This window comes from Eurytemora carolleeae, unplaced genomic scaffold (assembly GCF_000591075.1).
Source record: "Eurytemora carolleeae unplaced genomic scaffold, Eaff_2.0 scaffold641, whole genome shotgun sequence".
NCBI lineage: Eukaryota > Metazoa > Arthropoda > Copepoda > Calanoida > Temoridae > Eurytemora > Eurytemora carolleeae.
Genome location: NW_019396618.1, coordinates 64,491 through 81,457, shown reverse-complemented (window position 1 = coordinate 81,457; position 16,967 = coordinate 64,491). Strand labels below are relative to the sequence as shown.

The 16,967-nt window shown below is 30.7% G+C and overlaps 1 protein-coding gene across 6 annotated transcripts; it reads left to right on the top strand.

The window, feature by feature from the left end:
• Positions 1–10,347: 10,347 nt before the first annotated feature.
• On the top strand, positions 10,348–15,489 carry LOC111706394 (uncharacterized). Of its 6 annotated transcripts, none has more exons than XM_023479264.1 (7): positions 10,348–10,447; positions 10,836–10,909; positions 11,886–11,927; positions 12,203–12,280; positions 12,693–12,757; positions 14,035–14,127; positions 14,938–15,489. In XM_023479264.1, exons 1-7 carry the CDS (start codon positions 10,424–10,426, stop codon positions 15,054–15,056), a joined length of 495 nt encoding a protein of 164 aa, XP_023335032.1. In that variant the 5' UTR covers positions 10,348–10,423; the 3' UTR covers positions 15,057–15,489. The 6 variants fall into 6 exon arrangements, with proteins under 6 accessions (XP_023335032.1, XP_023335030.1, XP_023335034.1 ...); XM_023479262.1 differs by having other exon boundaries at positions 14,020–14,127; positions 14,938–15,480; XM_023479266.1 differs by having other exon boundaries at positions 12,690–12,757; positions 14,035–14,076; positions 14,938–15,469.
• The last annotated feature ends 1,478 nt before the right edge of the window (positions 15,490–16,967 follow it).

Below are 16,967 nucleotides of genomic sequence, written 5' to 3'. Positions count from 1 at the left end.
TAAGATGTTAGATGGTAGGGATTTGAAAAAAAATTCGATTTCTTTTTATTATTACTAGTACAAAACTGTCCAAAGTATATCAACTTAAACCTAGAAAAAAAACATTCGAAAGCATTTTTTTTAAATGGGCCATAGCAAATCGCATGCAGTTTTTACAATCATGACCGGTGGGAGAGGTCGATTTTTTTATTTTATCGAAACACGTCGATATTGGTATCTCATGGTGTGCCTCGAATTTTCCCATAGTTTGCTGTGTGTATGTTTACAATGTGTCCAATATTTAACGGATTTTTATAATTTTCCCGTTTTTGATTTCAGGATTTCAAGATGCATTTTTTTATTCCCATATTGATAAATTTGACAAAAATATTTTGCCTGTCTAAATTAACTGTTCAATTATATTTAGAATTTTATTTGTTAATGAAGAGAATAAAGTTTATTTATTTATTTTAAACAATTAATTTCCCGCAATTTCTAGTTAAATGAAATATTTTGATTTCTCAATGCTGTAATGCATTTTTAAAGTATAAAATAACAGTTTGCTTTTATTTTCTATTTTGTTTATATTTACCTTATCAAAAAGTCTTCACGTAAGAGCGTAAATACTTGAAAATTGACATTGATATATGAATTCAAATAATTGTTTCAAAAACGCGACATGTGCATGCAGTATTTGTCTCAAAATATGTTCGAAAATGAAAACCAATATCATCAAAAACTAATTATCACACCTTATTATTAGTTTTAATTGACATTTATTGTTTCAATAAATAGTTTTAGCCATTTCTTATAAGTGTATGGTGTAGTTTTGTTTAAAGGGACTGTAAAGGAAAAATGAAAGGGGTTACAGGCTGAAACTTTAGGATCTCAGGAGTTGAACGATACCTATAAGAGATCTATCTGATGTTTCTGTCTCGAGAAATTGATATAAAACTGTGTCAAATTTATACGAAAATTCATATATATGCAATTTTGTATAAAAGTTGTAGTATTAAACAGATCATATTCAACAAATACGCAACCAATCTGAAAACGACGATATCCAACAGGAGCCTGAGAATCTCAGGTTTGCCCCTATTATAGTTTCTATTTTTTATTTTGCATTTTAATAGATCTAATTGATAATATTATTACATATAGTCGATGTAGTCCGTATTACATCACCAGAACTTCAGCCAATGGCAGTGCAGCATAGTTGTCACGTGATACAGATGGAAATCACGTGACCAGTTTAAAGAAAAATATTTTGGTCATAAATATATTAAATATCACTTAGTACAAACCCTATTTTAGCGATTAATATATCTAAATACTAATTATGATACACTTTAAATTACTTTTTCTCAAATCATTTCTTTACCCTATTCCTGCTGTGAGGGGGGGGGTAATTTGACCCCCCCCTGTAGTTCTTTTACATAGCTCAAAAAGTGTTGGTCTGAGGCTGTTGAAATTTACTGGCTTTTCCTAAATACCCATAGCTCTGTCCTTTAGGTTTAAAACTGGGCTTTTATACTAACTGCCTGAATCCTTATGCACACTGCATGAATGACTTTTTCCTGTAACAAACTAAATCTTTGTTTTTGACCCATTTTCGGTTGTCAGATTTTGATAATATTTGCCTTCTTGGAAAGCCTATGCCATAAGGAAACGGATTCCAAAAGTTTTGCAAAGAATTTTTTACAAATTATTTGCACACAAACCATCAAAAGAAATTTGTAAAGTTTTAGTTTTTCATAATTACACATCAGGTTATTTAAAATTTTGCAAATATTTTTGCATATTTGAAATGGCATATTCAAGGGCTTTTCAAAAATGTATATTTTATCATTTTTTGGACTTTTTTGCAAACATTTTTCTTTATAATTGGAGTTTACCAATTTCTTAGCATTTATTGTGGCAGATTCTAAAAGTAGTCATAAGAGGTTTCCAATGATGTGTCATATTTGAACATCAAACATGGGATTTAGAGGGGAGGGTCAAATTGCCCCCCCCCCCCCAGCATATCCTGGTTTTCGAGAACCCCAGCTGGGATAGGGTTAAAAAATATGATAGTTTTGAAAGAATTATGTTTAATATGGTGTTAAAGATATTTTTTGTTAATTACTTAAATATGACATGATCGATATGAAGGATCTATATCTCATATTTTATCCATTATAAAGACACATGTTTCAGACTATATTTTGTCAACAAGCATAAAAGAAGATGCACCTCCCCGCCCCCTCTAGATCCTGTCCATACCCTCGCACCCCCTCTATTGAAAAGGTTTAGGTGTATACATAATCAGTATTTACTCGATCTCTCTTATCTTTCTTTTCGTTAAAACACAAATTAATGATAGGTTAAAACTTCTTAAAAATTCCAAAATTATTTTTAATTACTTAACAAGTTAATCGAATATCTTGTCATCAAATCACTATTAAGTAAATCAATTTATTGTAAATTAGATTGATGAATTGATTCCCTAATTGATTTGTTTAAAGTAAAACCTTGATCTTTAGGAATTGATTAAACACAGCGAATAGAAACAGCAAGTTTATTCAGTACAGTTCTTTATCTTCAACACTGTACAGTAAAGTGTACGTATTACGTACGGTACATTTTACGGTGTTCTGTAAAGTTTGCACTTTTTACGCTGCACTTTTTATGCTGTACATTTTGCTCTTTACTTTTTACACTGTACAGTATATTTTACACTATATAGTATATTTACACTATACAGTATATGTTACACTGTACGGTACAATGTACACACTGTACAGTACGTTGTACATTGTACACTGTAAAATGTACTGTACAATTTACTGTACAGTGCGTTGTACAATGTACAGTACAATGTGCACTTTAAAGTAAAATGTGCACTGTAAAGTACTCGTGCAATGTAAAATACAATGTACACTGTACAGTACATTGCACATTGTACAGTACATTTTAAACTACAGTACAATGTACATTGTAATCTATTCATACAGAACATTCTATACTGTAAAGAACATTTTACACTGTGCATTGCATTTCAACACTGTACAGTACGTTGTACACTGTACAGTATATTTTACACTGTACAAAATATTTTACCCTGCACAGATTATTTTACACTGTACAGTATATAATACACTGTGTACAGTATTTTTTATACTATAAATTGAGCAGTAAGTCTGTTATATTGTACACTTGCAGTAAATTTTATATTTTACTAGCTGTGTTTATTGTACATAGTATTCAACTTAACAATGTAAAACGCGGAATTATATACAGTTTGCATTTTAAACAATTTGCAATATTACAGATTGTTATTATCATTTAATTTTAATATTTAAACAAATAAGATGGGATTAAAGAACGATAAATATTGGAAAAAAGATCGAAAAAAATGGGATTAAAGAACAAAATATATGGGATTAAAAGAAGAATCGATGTGTTTTTCATTGTAAATGATCAAAAATATTTAAGAAATTTTAACGTACAGTGTTAAATTTTTAAATCTTGTAAAATAGAAAATATATTTTTCTATTTTACAAATATTTCCAGACAATTTTCTTCTACATCTTTATACTTTCTTCTATATCTTTCTACTTTCTTCTACATCTTTATACTTTCTTCTATATCTTTATACTTTCTTCTACACATCTTTATACTTTCTTCTATATCTTTATACTTTCTTCTACATCTTTATACTTTCTTCTATATCTTTAACACTGGAAACTCCAGTTCATCTAAAGTACCAGGCCGAGCAAATATGTACAGTAGATTTGCACTACATGAATCATCTCCTTTTAGAACAATTAAAGGGAGTGACCGGCTATGTAAGGTAGTTGAACTGAGTGTGCAGTGTTGTGGAAAACTTCTTTCGGATTCATTTGAGACATATTAAACTTTTTACAGATCTGTAAATCCTGAGCTTGAGAGAAAATTCGATGGTCAAAACTCTTTTTTGGGGGTGGATACGCTTTCAGAATTAGCTTTTTTAATTTTTAAAAAACGACAGCGAAAAATAAAGCAAAAATTATACAGTAATCTAATTAGATGGTTAGGAACATATTTCTCAAAATTTTTTTTTCAATAAATCAATGCTAAAATCGATTATTTCGTTTTCATTATTTTAATGAATTTCTTATCTTCTTTGAATTTATTCGCAGATTCCTTCAAATTCTTTAAATTTCGTCTTTTCAATAATAATTTTAGAAAACTGCGAAAATCTTTGTGAATAATGAGAAACCAGAATAATGAGAAAATAGAAACTAATAATTGAACAAAATTACTTATTTTCGATGATAAGATTAATTTTTATTTTCTCAACATGTTCCTATACATGACGTCTGTAGTTTATTGTAGAACTTTTTTACATTTTATGTCGTCGTTATTTAATAATCTATAAAAACTAATTCTGAAAACGTATCCACCCCCAAAGTCAACGTCGAATTTGCGCTCAAACTCTGGATTTACAGATCTTTAAAAATTTTTAATATGTCTCAAATGAATCCGAAAGAAGTTTTCCACAACACTGCATACTCAGTTCAACTACCTTACATAGCCGGTCACTCCCTTTAATATGAGAGCGCAGGTTGAATAGTTTTTTTTATTCATTCTTATCTTTGTAATTGATAGTCATATCAGTAAGATAATGTAAAATATTAAAAAGTGATAGTAATAGGGGACAGTCTATATGGCGCACTTCATTTTGTGATAGAAATTCCACAGCAGTTTTTAAAATGTGTGTTTCTGCTTTAGTGATGATAAAAAATTCTTTTTGCGTTTAGAGTTCACTTAAACAGATCGTAAGCATAATTTGAAGGTATTCTCCATGTTTGAGAGTGGTAGCTTTTAAATCTTTGTTTGAGCTTCGCTACTAAAGATATCTTTAATTTTCTTGCTGAAAATTGTGGGCCGGGAAATTATAGTGTATCCGTCATGTAAACGGCATCACACGTTTGCATGGTTCAAGGTTTTCAACCGAGAAAACAGAATAGATCAAATATTTTTTACATGGTTTTTGAAAATTCCAATAAAAACATTTCTATGGTGAAAAAATCATAATGTTTTCTGCTGAATCTATAAGCGTCTCCGATATAGTATGAGTTTTTCTAATAAATTGGGAGCGAATCCGAATATGATTAATAGAATATGAGTGTCTCATGAAATATGAGTGTCTCATGAAATATGAGTGTCTTGTGAAATATGAATGTTTCATGAAATATGAGTGTCTCATGAAATATGAGTGTCTCTTGAAATATGAATGTTTGATGAAACTTGAGTGTTTCATGAAACTTTAGTGTCTCATAAAATATGAGTGTATCATGAAATATGAGTTTCTCATGAAATATGAGTGTCTTAAAAAATATGAGTGTCTCATTAAATATGAGTGTCTCATGAAATATGAGTGTGTCATGAAATATAAGTGTTTCTCATGAAATATGAGTGTGTTATGAACTATAATGGTGTCTCACGAACTTTGAGTGTCTCAGCTGTGAACTTTAAGTGTCACTTGAAATTTTAGTGTCTTGTGATATATGAGTGTTTCGTGAAACTTTAGTGTGTCCTTAAATATAAGTGTCTTATAAGATATGAGTGTCTCCGATGAGTTCTGAGTGTCTCCGTTAAGTTTTAGGTTATGAGCGTTCTGATAAATTTTGAGTGTCTCAGATGAATTATGAGGGATTCTGTTAAAGTATAAGTGTCTCAGAGATGAATTATGAGGGGTTCTGGTGAAGTATCAGTGTCTCAGATGAATTATGAGGGTTTCTGCTGAAGTATGAGTGTCTCAGATGTATTATGAAGGGTTCTGATGAAGTATGAATGTCTCAGATGTATTATGAGGGGTTCTGGTGAAGTAGTGGTTTCTCAGATGAATTATGAGGGGTTTTAGTGAAGTATGAGTGTCTCAGATGTATTATGAGGGGTTCTGGTGAAGTATGAGTGTCTCAGAGGAATTATGAGGGTTGCTGCTGAAGTATGAGTGTCCCAGATGTATTATGAAGGGTTCTGATGAAGTATGAATGTCTCAGATGTATTATGAGGGGTTCTGGTGAAGTAGTGGTGTCTCAGATGAATTGTTGCTGCTGAAGTATGAGTGTCCCAGATGTATTATGAAGGGTTCTGATGAAGTATGAATGTCTCAGATGTATTATGAGGGGTTCTGGTGAAGTAGTGGTGTCTCAGATGAATTATGAGGGGTTCTGGTGAAGTATGAGTGTCTCAGATGAATTGTGAGGGGTTCTGGTGTAGTATTAGTGTCTCAGATGTGGTATGAGTTTACGATTAAGTATGAGTGTCTCCGATAAATTGTAAGTGTATTAGATGACTCTCATGAATTAATTGTTGCTTGATATTTCTTCCTCCCATCTAGTGTTATCAGAATCAATCTGCGCCCTTTTCTTTGCTTAGGTTACACGTCCGTAAATCATTGATTTCATTCATTACATAACATTACATAACATTACATAACTAGATTGATATAAGTAACAATTATAGACATGAATGTGTATACATGTGTACATTTAGCATTCAATTACATGACTATTTATGTAACATATTCATAATTTTGCCTTTATCTGTTTAATATGATTCCAACATGTGTCTCTTTGCATATTATGCAACAACTGCCTGACACTGGCTATCTGTCTATTCAACTATCTAGCTATTTAAGTATCTAGCTATTTAAGTATCTAGCTTTTTAACTATATATCTATTCAACTATCTAGCTATTTAAATATCTAGCTATTTAAGTATCTTTCTATTCACCTATCTAGCTATTTAAATCTCTAGATATTTAAGTATCTAACTATTTAACTATTTAACTGTCTAGCTATTTACTATCTAGCTATCTAACTATCTAGCAATTTCACTATCTTGCTTTTTAACTATTTAGCTATTTAGATTAATCTACTGATGATTGCCGCAATATTGATCCTTTAAATATATATATAGATATATAGCTATTGAACAATCTAGATATTCTTAACAATCTAGCTAATCAACTATCTATCTATTGAACTGTCTATAGTTTGCACTGCCTATCTCATTAACTATCTATCTATTTAACTATCTAGTTATTCAACAATCTATCTATTTTACTATCTATCTATTGCACTGTTTATCTATTTAACTATCTATCTATTTAGCTATCTATCTATTTAACTATCTATCTATTGAACTATCTATCGTTTGCACTTTTATCTATTTAACTACCTAGCTACTCAACTATCTATCTATTTAACTATACAGCTATAGCACTGTCTATCTATTTAACTATCTATCTATTTAGCTATCAATCTATTTAACTATTTATCTATTTAACTATCTAACTATTTAACTGTCTAGCTATTTAACTATATAGCTATTAAACTATCTAGCTATTGAACTATCTATCTATTTAAGTATTTAGCTATTTGGCTATATAGCTATTTAAATATCTAATTATTCAACTATCTGGTTTTTCAACTATCTATCTTGTTAACTTCATATATTTTAAACTATCTAGCTTTCTACCTGATGTTAGGTACTTTCCCAAAGCTTAAACTTCCCAAGCTTAAACTTCCCAAGGGTATTTTCCCAAGTGGCAACTTTTAAATGTGTAATTTCCCTAAGCGGCAACTTCCCAAGTTTGTCCTAGTCAGAGAGCACTTCCCCCTAGCTTTTACTAGCCGCAGCGCTCAGTCCCTAACCTAATCCTTGGGAAGTTGCCGCTTGGGAAAATGTACATTTGGGAAGTTGCCACTTGGGTAATTGTCACTTGGGAAGTCACCCTTGGGAAAATGCCTCCTTTTTATTTAACTATTAAAGTATTTAATTAACAGCCTATCTGTTTCACAAACTAGCTAAAGGCATCTAACAATTTATCTATCTAGCTGTTTGACTATTTATCTATGCAACTTTTTTCATATGTAATTTCTATCTATTTAACTATCTAATTTTAGAATTGTTATTCTTTAAATCTCTGTATCTGTGTATCAATAACAGAGAACTTTTACAAGCTAAAGATATATAAATTAGAGGCCATTTTCTCAGTCTTCTAAATCTTTAATGTGGAAGTAGCTAGTGGCTATTAAGCAAAGAGAATAGAATATATATTAGAGTGGAATTTACTAGAAAAAAGTGTAAAACGGCCATTTTGTTGTACTGTTTCCATACTGCAGGTGTACTTCACATATTTATGCTATGCAACCTTTTGGGCCCTGGAACATCATTTTATAGAAAATCTTAAATTAATATTAAAAGAAAAACAAATTATGAAATAGGCTGGTTTCATAATTGGCCAATGATCATTTCACATAGACTCTATGCCTTTTACTTTACAAACGATGATTTTCCGTTATAACTATAAATCAAATGATGTTTTTTATTCAACTAATTCATTATAAAGTTTATTTAACAGCTTTAAAAATTTCGAAATTAAAATGGATAGTCTAGGGAACATACTGTATTATTGTACTCTACTGCATATAATTGGTGAACATTTACATGATTTGTACACTTTGAACTCCCTTTCAGGCTGAAAGGGACTGAAAAAATTCATACCCAGAGATTCTTTAAATTCCCCTCTAATATATATTCTATTCTCTTTGCTTTTAAGTAAGAGTTGCAAAGTCGTATTGACATCTTCTTATTAAGTGTGCTTTGCAGCCGAACCATTTTTAGAAGTTTCTAATAACATATTAGTTAATAAATACTATTTTGAAAAGGTCTGGATGCACGCTGAATTTATGGGTTCAAGATGGGTGGAAAATCTTCATAATCTAGAGATTAACATTTTCCATATTAATTTGAACCCTGAAAATAGAATGTGCTTTGTGGCCAAACCGGTTTTAGAAAATAATAGAACATCATATTGGGAACATACATATTACACATCATGAAACAAACGTTTTTATTTTAAGAAAATGTTATTAAATATGATTGATATGGTATGCATTATTATTTTTGTTAAATTATTTTGAACTATACTATCTTGCTATCTTAGAATATATTTTTTATCTTAAATTCTTAAATTTTACTCACATTTTTTTTAGGTAACATTGTAAACTGTAACAAAAGTTGACAAAAATACAGTACAGTTGCTGCTTTGCGACAATCTTTATTTATGCAAAGATGTAGTTCAAAGTTCGTAAATATTTAGATATACTTGCAAATAAATCTGATGTATTCTGTATTCAGCTTGCAGTATTTGAGAAAATTATGCTCAAAATAAGTAAAGCTAAAAACAGAGATTTTAAATAAAAAATAAAACACAAAGGAGAAAAGAAAAAGATAAAAGAAAACATCAGTTTCTAAGAGAGAAAGAGACAAAAATAATAGTTTTAATAAGAAAGCCATAATGTACCTTTTTCAAACATATTTTGATGCTTTTAGATAGAAATGTAAACTTGTGAAGTAAATGTTAAGTTTACGGGGATTAAGTTCACAAATAAAATATATCTTCTACAAATAATACAAAATTTAGCAGGTTCAGAATCCCATGACCCTTATTAAAAGACTGACATGTCTGTAAAAAGATGGCTGTTTTAAATTATGAGTTCTCTACAAAAATAACTTTAGAATACTTGTTTCGCAAACAATGAAGAAAATTGGAAGAAAAATATCCTGTTTCAAGCTAGAAACCCCTTTTCAATCTATAAACCCTTTTCAAGCTAGAAACCCTTTTCAAGCTATTACCCCTATTCAAGCTAGAAAAAACCCTTTTCAATCTATAAACCCTTTTAAAGCTAGAACCATTTTCAAGCTAGAAAACCCTTTTCAAGCGACAGAAACACCATTTCTAGTTAGAAACCCATTTTTAAGCTATATAGAAACTCATTTTCTAGCTACAACCCCATTTTTTAGTTAGAAACCCCCTTTCATGCTAGAAACCTATTTTCAAGCTAGAAACCCCCTTTCTAAACTATAAACCCATTTTCAAGCTAGAATCCCCCTTTCAAGCTAGACACCCATTTTCAAGCTAGAAACCCATTTCAAGCTAAAGAAACCCATTTTCAAGCAGAAAACCTTTTTCAAACTAGAAACCCATTTTCAAGCTAGAAAATACTTTTCTAGCTATAACCCCATTTTCAATCTATAAACTCTTTTCAAGCTAGAACCCATTTTCAAGATTGAAACTCCTTTTCTAGCTATAACCCCATTTTCAAGCTATGGAAACGCCCTTTCTAGCTAGAAACCCCATTTTAAAGCTAGAAACTCATTTTATCTATTTTCAAGCTAGAAACCCTTCTCTAAACTATAAACCCATTTTCAAGTAGAAAACCTGTTTTCAAGTTAGAATTCCGAGGATAACTTTCACCTATTGATTAGATAATTGTTGAAAGGTACAGTTGTGAATCTGGTATGCACCTTCTTTAAATAAAATTACTGTTCCCTTTCAAATTTTCCATTTTTTAATTATGGTATTTTTCAGAAATAATGAGAAGATGAAAAGGAAGAATGTCGCAAGATGCTAAACTCAAAAAATATCAAGGAAAAATATTAGAAAAATAGTATTTCTATAACACTGAATCCAAATCTGGATTAAGCTGGCAAATTCTGGATCCAAATATTTGCCAAAAACCACAAAAAAAATAATTCTTATAAGCAATGGAATTTCCTTGCAATTCAGTAAAGGTTTGAACGTTGTCTTTGACCATAGTTTGGGGCAGCTTAATTTTAGAAATATTTATTGTGAAAAACTATCACAAAAGCCCCAAGTACTGCCATTTTCAAAATATGGTCTGTCTTTTGTTTTGCTTTTAGAAAAAAGATAAACTTTAGGAAATTTTTGAAAGAAATTGCACGTCTTTAGTATACATAAAACGAATCTGTATTTTCTATGAAGAAAAAGAAATTCAATATTTAATATTTTCTGTAAGATTGTCCTTTTCCTTCTCCTCAGTGTTAGCGTCGTCTTCATATACTTTACACAATCATACAATAGTGTAACAAGGTAAATAAATATTATAAAGTTTAGGATACATTTCATTTTGATGCGGATCCGGATTCTTGATCTGGAAAAAAATGTATCCGGATCCTGGATCCACAATGAAAAACAAGGAATCCGCCTTAAAATTAGTAAACCATTCAGAAATTTGGAAATTTTTGTTAACATATTTTAAGTTAAGAATTTTGATTTGAGATCAACATTTTTAGTTTTTGGTTGATATTTTGTCCCTTGGATCTGAATCCGTTGATCAGAATAATTTTGCAAATCCGAATCCAATCTAGTCATCCGTGTTGAAGTTTATTGTATAAAATCAAAGAGACAATCAACAAAGCATTTGCCACAAACTCTAATTTTCTAATCTATATATCTTTGCAACCCAATGTTGACTCAGCTCCTAAACTATCCGCTACAGAGTTGTAAAAGAATTTTCTAAAAATATGATACATTTTTTCAAGGACTAGTTTCTTTACATTCCGTTCAAAAATCTAGTTTTATTTAAATACATTTTTTTATTTTGTTCTACAAATTATCTTTTTATCTATATATTCATTTTCATTCATTTTCATTTATTCCCAAATCTTATTAATGTAATCAAATTATGTAGTTGAACGTACTGTATACACAATCTTATCTAATCAAATATACAAAAGGGGGAGGGGGAGGGCCTGGCTCGGGGAATTAAACAAATTAACTCAAGGTAAAATGTGACTTTACCTTATAGCGAATTTACATGTTTTGCAATTCTAAACAACAATGTTTACTAAAAAAATCAGAAAATTAACATTTACTAAAAGCTTTAATGAAACGTTTGAGAACGGACGACATTTTTCGTAAAAAAGGGGTTCGTTAAGAAAAAAAAAACAGGAACAATATTGTTTGTTCAGAGAAATGAAAAAATGATCGCTCTTTAAAAACAAACAGAAAAAACGAACGATTTAAAATCGAGTAGAAAAGTTTTTTTTCATGTATCATTTTGTAGTATTGTGTTTAAGAGAGAAGACGAGGCCTCCTTTATCTCAAGGTAAAATGTTTACAAATTAAATCTTCAAGGGACTAATCTAAAGTGACCATCCATGCAAAGATGGCAGTTCCGATTCAAAGCGTTGTCTGATCAAGTATGAATCAGATATCAATGTTTAAAATTTAGAAAACTGGGAACCATTTTGAATCAGCCATTGGTGGGTCCCTTAAAAATTATGATATTTTTTAAATAAAAGGAGAATAAAGACACAATATTAAAGAACTAATCTGGTTTTCACTATAAGATCTTTAAAGCATAGAAAACTTATATTTTAGAAATGTTCTAACGGAAGAAAAAGAAAATACCTGGAGAGAAAATCCAAGACCACAAAAACAACTAAATATCACCACTGTGTAAGATTTTGCTCATAAGTTATTATCTTTATTTTTTATTTAATGCTTATGAGCCCGCGATTTAGATAATTCGGGAAAATACGGCTCGAGTCCAAGCTGTCGTTGGGCCTTATTTACGGCTTGACCTTTCGGATTCAAACTGCATCTTATTTTCCACAAAAACCAACCTAGGTCGATTTTATTTTTATTGGGCCTAACTCCTTAAGTCGAGGCAAAAATCTTGCAGCAGTCAATCACGTGCCACAAGCTGTCGTCAGAGTTGGGTCAAAGATGTGGTTTTAAAGTCGGGTTTAAGAAATTACGGCTGGAGCAGAAGTTTTAAATCGTGGGCTCGGTTTTGAGTGCTACCATTTTGTTTTCGCATAAAATCCTCATCGTGAAAAAATCATAATTTAATGTTTATTTGAAGAAGGGTTGAAGATAATGCTCAACTTAGCAATGAGATTGGAGTGCAATATATCTTGGAGAAAAAGTTAGGTGAGCGTGAGACACTGATTATATTCTAAGGGTGAGTTTTGTCTGCATGTTGGTACTAAAAGTGATTTCCAGCCTTTAAAAAAAGAATTCGCCCAAATGAACAATGTTTTCAAAAGAACACCCCTGCACTGCAGTTAAATGAAGCATTATGCGGCAATAAGAGCAAATTTGTCTTTTTTCTTACTGTATAGCTATAACAACTAAAATGTGCATTTTTGGAATCTAATAAATGGTTTCGTAAAATCAAAGAAAATTCTTTTTATAAAAAGTAGGGCTGGGCACGTTAAAACTTTTTAAGCCGTTTCGTTAATTGGTAGCTCCAGCCCTAAATTTTTTTTTTTAGGTAAGTAAGAATAGAATGTTTATTTTGTTAATGTTATTTTTTTTTTTTAAGTTAGTGTCTGCAGTTAACAATTTTAGTCTTATCAACATAACGAAACATATTCCACTGTTAATGGTTGTTTCTTGCAATTAATGTCATTTATCTTTTAGAAATTGCGAAAAGCAGCAAAACAAAAAACGGCTAATCCATTTTGTTATAACAATTTAAAAATCAACAATTTTTTCCCTTCGTTCGTTTGGACTCTTTAGAAAAGTTTCGAAAAGTTTAGTTAAAAGAACTTTGCCCAGCCCTAATGGAAAGAACTGTTAAACTTTACATGTTAAAAACAAATTGAAACTTGATGGACCTTTTCTTTTCTAACTAACCTTTTACAAAGATTAACTCTGGAGTAAAATTAAGTAGCAGCAACTTTGCATAAACTACTAACGATGTATAGCGTATAATGCAAATTCATCAGCTCTTATCACATCATCTACAACAGTGTTTAATGTAAACGTACCTTTGTGTTCAGTGCAGGGACCAAATTAAAAAAATTGCAGAGAGGTTGCTATCCCAGTTCAAATCCTGAGTCATTAATTAACTGATCTCCAATTCTTTACCTAAATCCTTATGAATCTTAATCTTTTTTTAAACATTTTTTTAATTTTCTTTTATAAATTATTGGGTACAGATCATAAAAACAAATTTTATATTAAGTATTATTGTCATAATTTTCCTCCTTCATTCTCTATTTTACTTCTTTTGTTGACTGCCCGTTTGGGCAATTTGGGATACAAATATTTAAAATCATTTTAAAAATCATTAGACTTTGAATCTTAAGCATTAAATTGGTGATTCAGGATTTGAACCTGCGGTAGATAATTTAACGACTACTTGCAATTCATTAAATCCTGTCGTTGTGTGATTAATGCATGCCTAGCCCTGGCACTGGCAGATTCTGGTGAGATAGATCTGGATATTGGTGAACCTGATCTAGGTGAGACAGATGAACCTATGGATACAGATATTCCTGTACTTTCCCACCCAGGTCACGCTAATCTAAGCTAGTGGGGTAGATCAGATAGGCCTTTGATAGGCCTGGTACTGTAAAAAGTCTGGCCGCACCATTGAAGTTGAAATCGAGCTGGCATAGATTAGGGTCAGGCGATGGAGGGAACCCCCGGACGACATGAGCATCCGCTATGCAGACACGCAGTAATGAGCATACGCAGTACATCAAAATGTGCCTGTGTAATACAGGAGGTTTTTTAAAACTTGTGTTTTAAGTTTTAATAAAACATTTTGACAAATTTTTGGACATAGTGACATGAGAGGTTTCCAAAGAATAGTATCTATCTATTTTCATTAATAGTGCCTATAAATTATGACTTATAAAATTGCATATAAAACTTTAATCATTTCTTACGCAGAAAGAAAGATATTTGGAGAAATATTTCTGGAGTAAATTTAGTTTGTTTTGTTGTAATCTTTGATTTAAACAATACCTTTTTAAAAATAGATTTAGATAAATGATACAAATTTACTAGATTTAATTTGAACTTCAAAAAAGGTATCGCTTAAATAAAAAATTATAAAAGATTAAATGAAATTCAATTCAAATTTTTTTCTCTAAATATTTCCTACATATATACAAAGACATATTTGTAAATAGTAAATAAGGCTGTATCGTCCACGCTAATAGATAAAAACCATAGCGCAGGGCTGTAGCTGATAGGGGGTAATCGGACGGTTGCCCCCCCCCCTCCTGGAATTGAATATTTATTTTTTGCATAGTACACTACTAAGTCTATCCACAACGAAGCATAAAAGTTTGATTAGAATATATCTATTTGTTTAGTAACAAGAAGATTGCTCAACAAAGATGACTTCAATCAGCTGATGAAAGGGCGACAAGTTCATTTACAGAAGTCTTGTCAAAACATATTCAAACAACAAAGACAGGAATCTATTATGTAATAAATCTTTGATGTCATTTGCTTATGTTCCCAAGCGGCAATTTCCCAAACCCTGAGAGTATTTTCCCAATTGGAAACTTCCCAACTGTGCAATTTCCCAAGTGTCGACTTCTCAAGTCTGTCCAATATCACTACTTTGCATTTTTCTTAATGCTGTGTCGATCCCATTTTTTACTATCATATCTCAAACTAAAATATCATATAATAGATAAAAAAGTCTAGAGAGAAAATTGTTATCCAAAGTTTTGTTTTAACATTGTAAGTTTTAACTGTAGTTTTACTGAGACTATCTGGATAAGATCTTGTAATTGTAAGATACTATTATCTTCCGTGGTGCTTCATGTCCATCTTCGATTTTAACTTTCAATTATTGCTCTATCTGACACAATTGATCTTCTTTAATTTTCATATTATTATTGTTATATTAATAACATTTTTCGTGGATATTGACAAATAAGAATTTTTTTTTTTGACAAATTTGGACTCAATTGTTTCAGCCGTATTTACATTATTGGATACAAATNAAATAAAAAATTGTATAAAAGAAACATTAAAAAAAACATAAATATGCCCCTGAAATAAACACAACAAATCTAGGGTCCGGTTTGCTATATCAGCTGGTAGGCCCATGGAAAAAATTACCAAAATAAAATTTGTACTGTGGCCGAGTTCAGTGTAGATAGATAGATAGAATCATATCTATAAGCGGGGCCGTGATTTTTGTACGGAAGTTTTCAGAGGGGGGGGGCAACAGTTCATCACCCCTTAGCAAAATTGTACCTTCCCTTACCTCTTTCGGAAGTAACTAAAAAAAACTTTAATAGTTCGTTTGCACATTTAATTTGTGTGTGCAAAAATCTTAAACAAATTACACATAAATTGATATGGTTACTGGTCAGAATGCAAATGTGTAAAAATTCAATAAATAATTTTCATTTCGCAAATTGATGTGTATAGTGCAAATATGGTTAAGGATATTAAAACTATATTCCAATTTAACCCTGCTACCCAGCTAGAGTTAAAATTCAACCAACAAATTTACTTTAAGCCTAATTTCAAGTAACCTTAATGCAAAGATGGCATGATGCCCGATTTACAATCGTACCATTAAAAAATTTGATCAAGGTTGTCATTAAAGATATCGACTTTTAATTTTTAAAACCGATTATTTTTAAATTCATATACCGGAATTATATGAATTAAACCTAGAAAAACGAAAATATCTTTAACATTATTCATCAAATAAATGTTTGAAAGGTACCGTTGTAAATCGAGTATTGTCATAGTTGTATGGAGGGTCACATAAACTTACGCTTTCAATTCTGTTTAATTTAATTCCTAGAATATGTATTTTTATTTGCTTCCCCCCAGGAGATCAAGTTTGCTTGGTGTCCTGTATATAAGGCAGCAAGTACTAATTGGATGCACAATCTCCTACATCTAGCAAATTTGACCCCTGAGCAGGTAAATTATTTCGTTTTTTCTAACAAAGTATTTAAATATTTTGTTGTGAACAAAGTGTCAATTTATGTTTTTTCCTTTAAATAAAATATTTTATAATAATAAACAACTAAAAGTATTTTCTACCATTTTTGAATTTTGAAAAAAATGTTAAAGAATTTCTTACAAATTATTACATAATTCTGTTTGTTATTCTGAACAAAATGTTTGTAATGTTTGGTAATCATTGTTTCTGAAAGTTGGGACATGGCAAGGATGTAAGGCAAGGAAAGTCATTTCAGAAGTGTACACATCTTTAGTACTGCAGTGTACTGTCTCTGGGCGCTAATGTAAACACAAGACGGATGTCGAAGCCTGACATGGGATCCATCATTCACATAAAAATCAATGAAATATTCTGGTCATAGGAAATTATTATGTGAATTATCAAAATTATCAAAATTTAATGCTT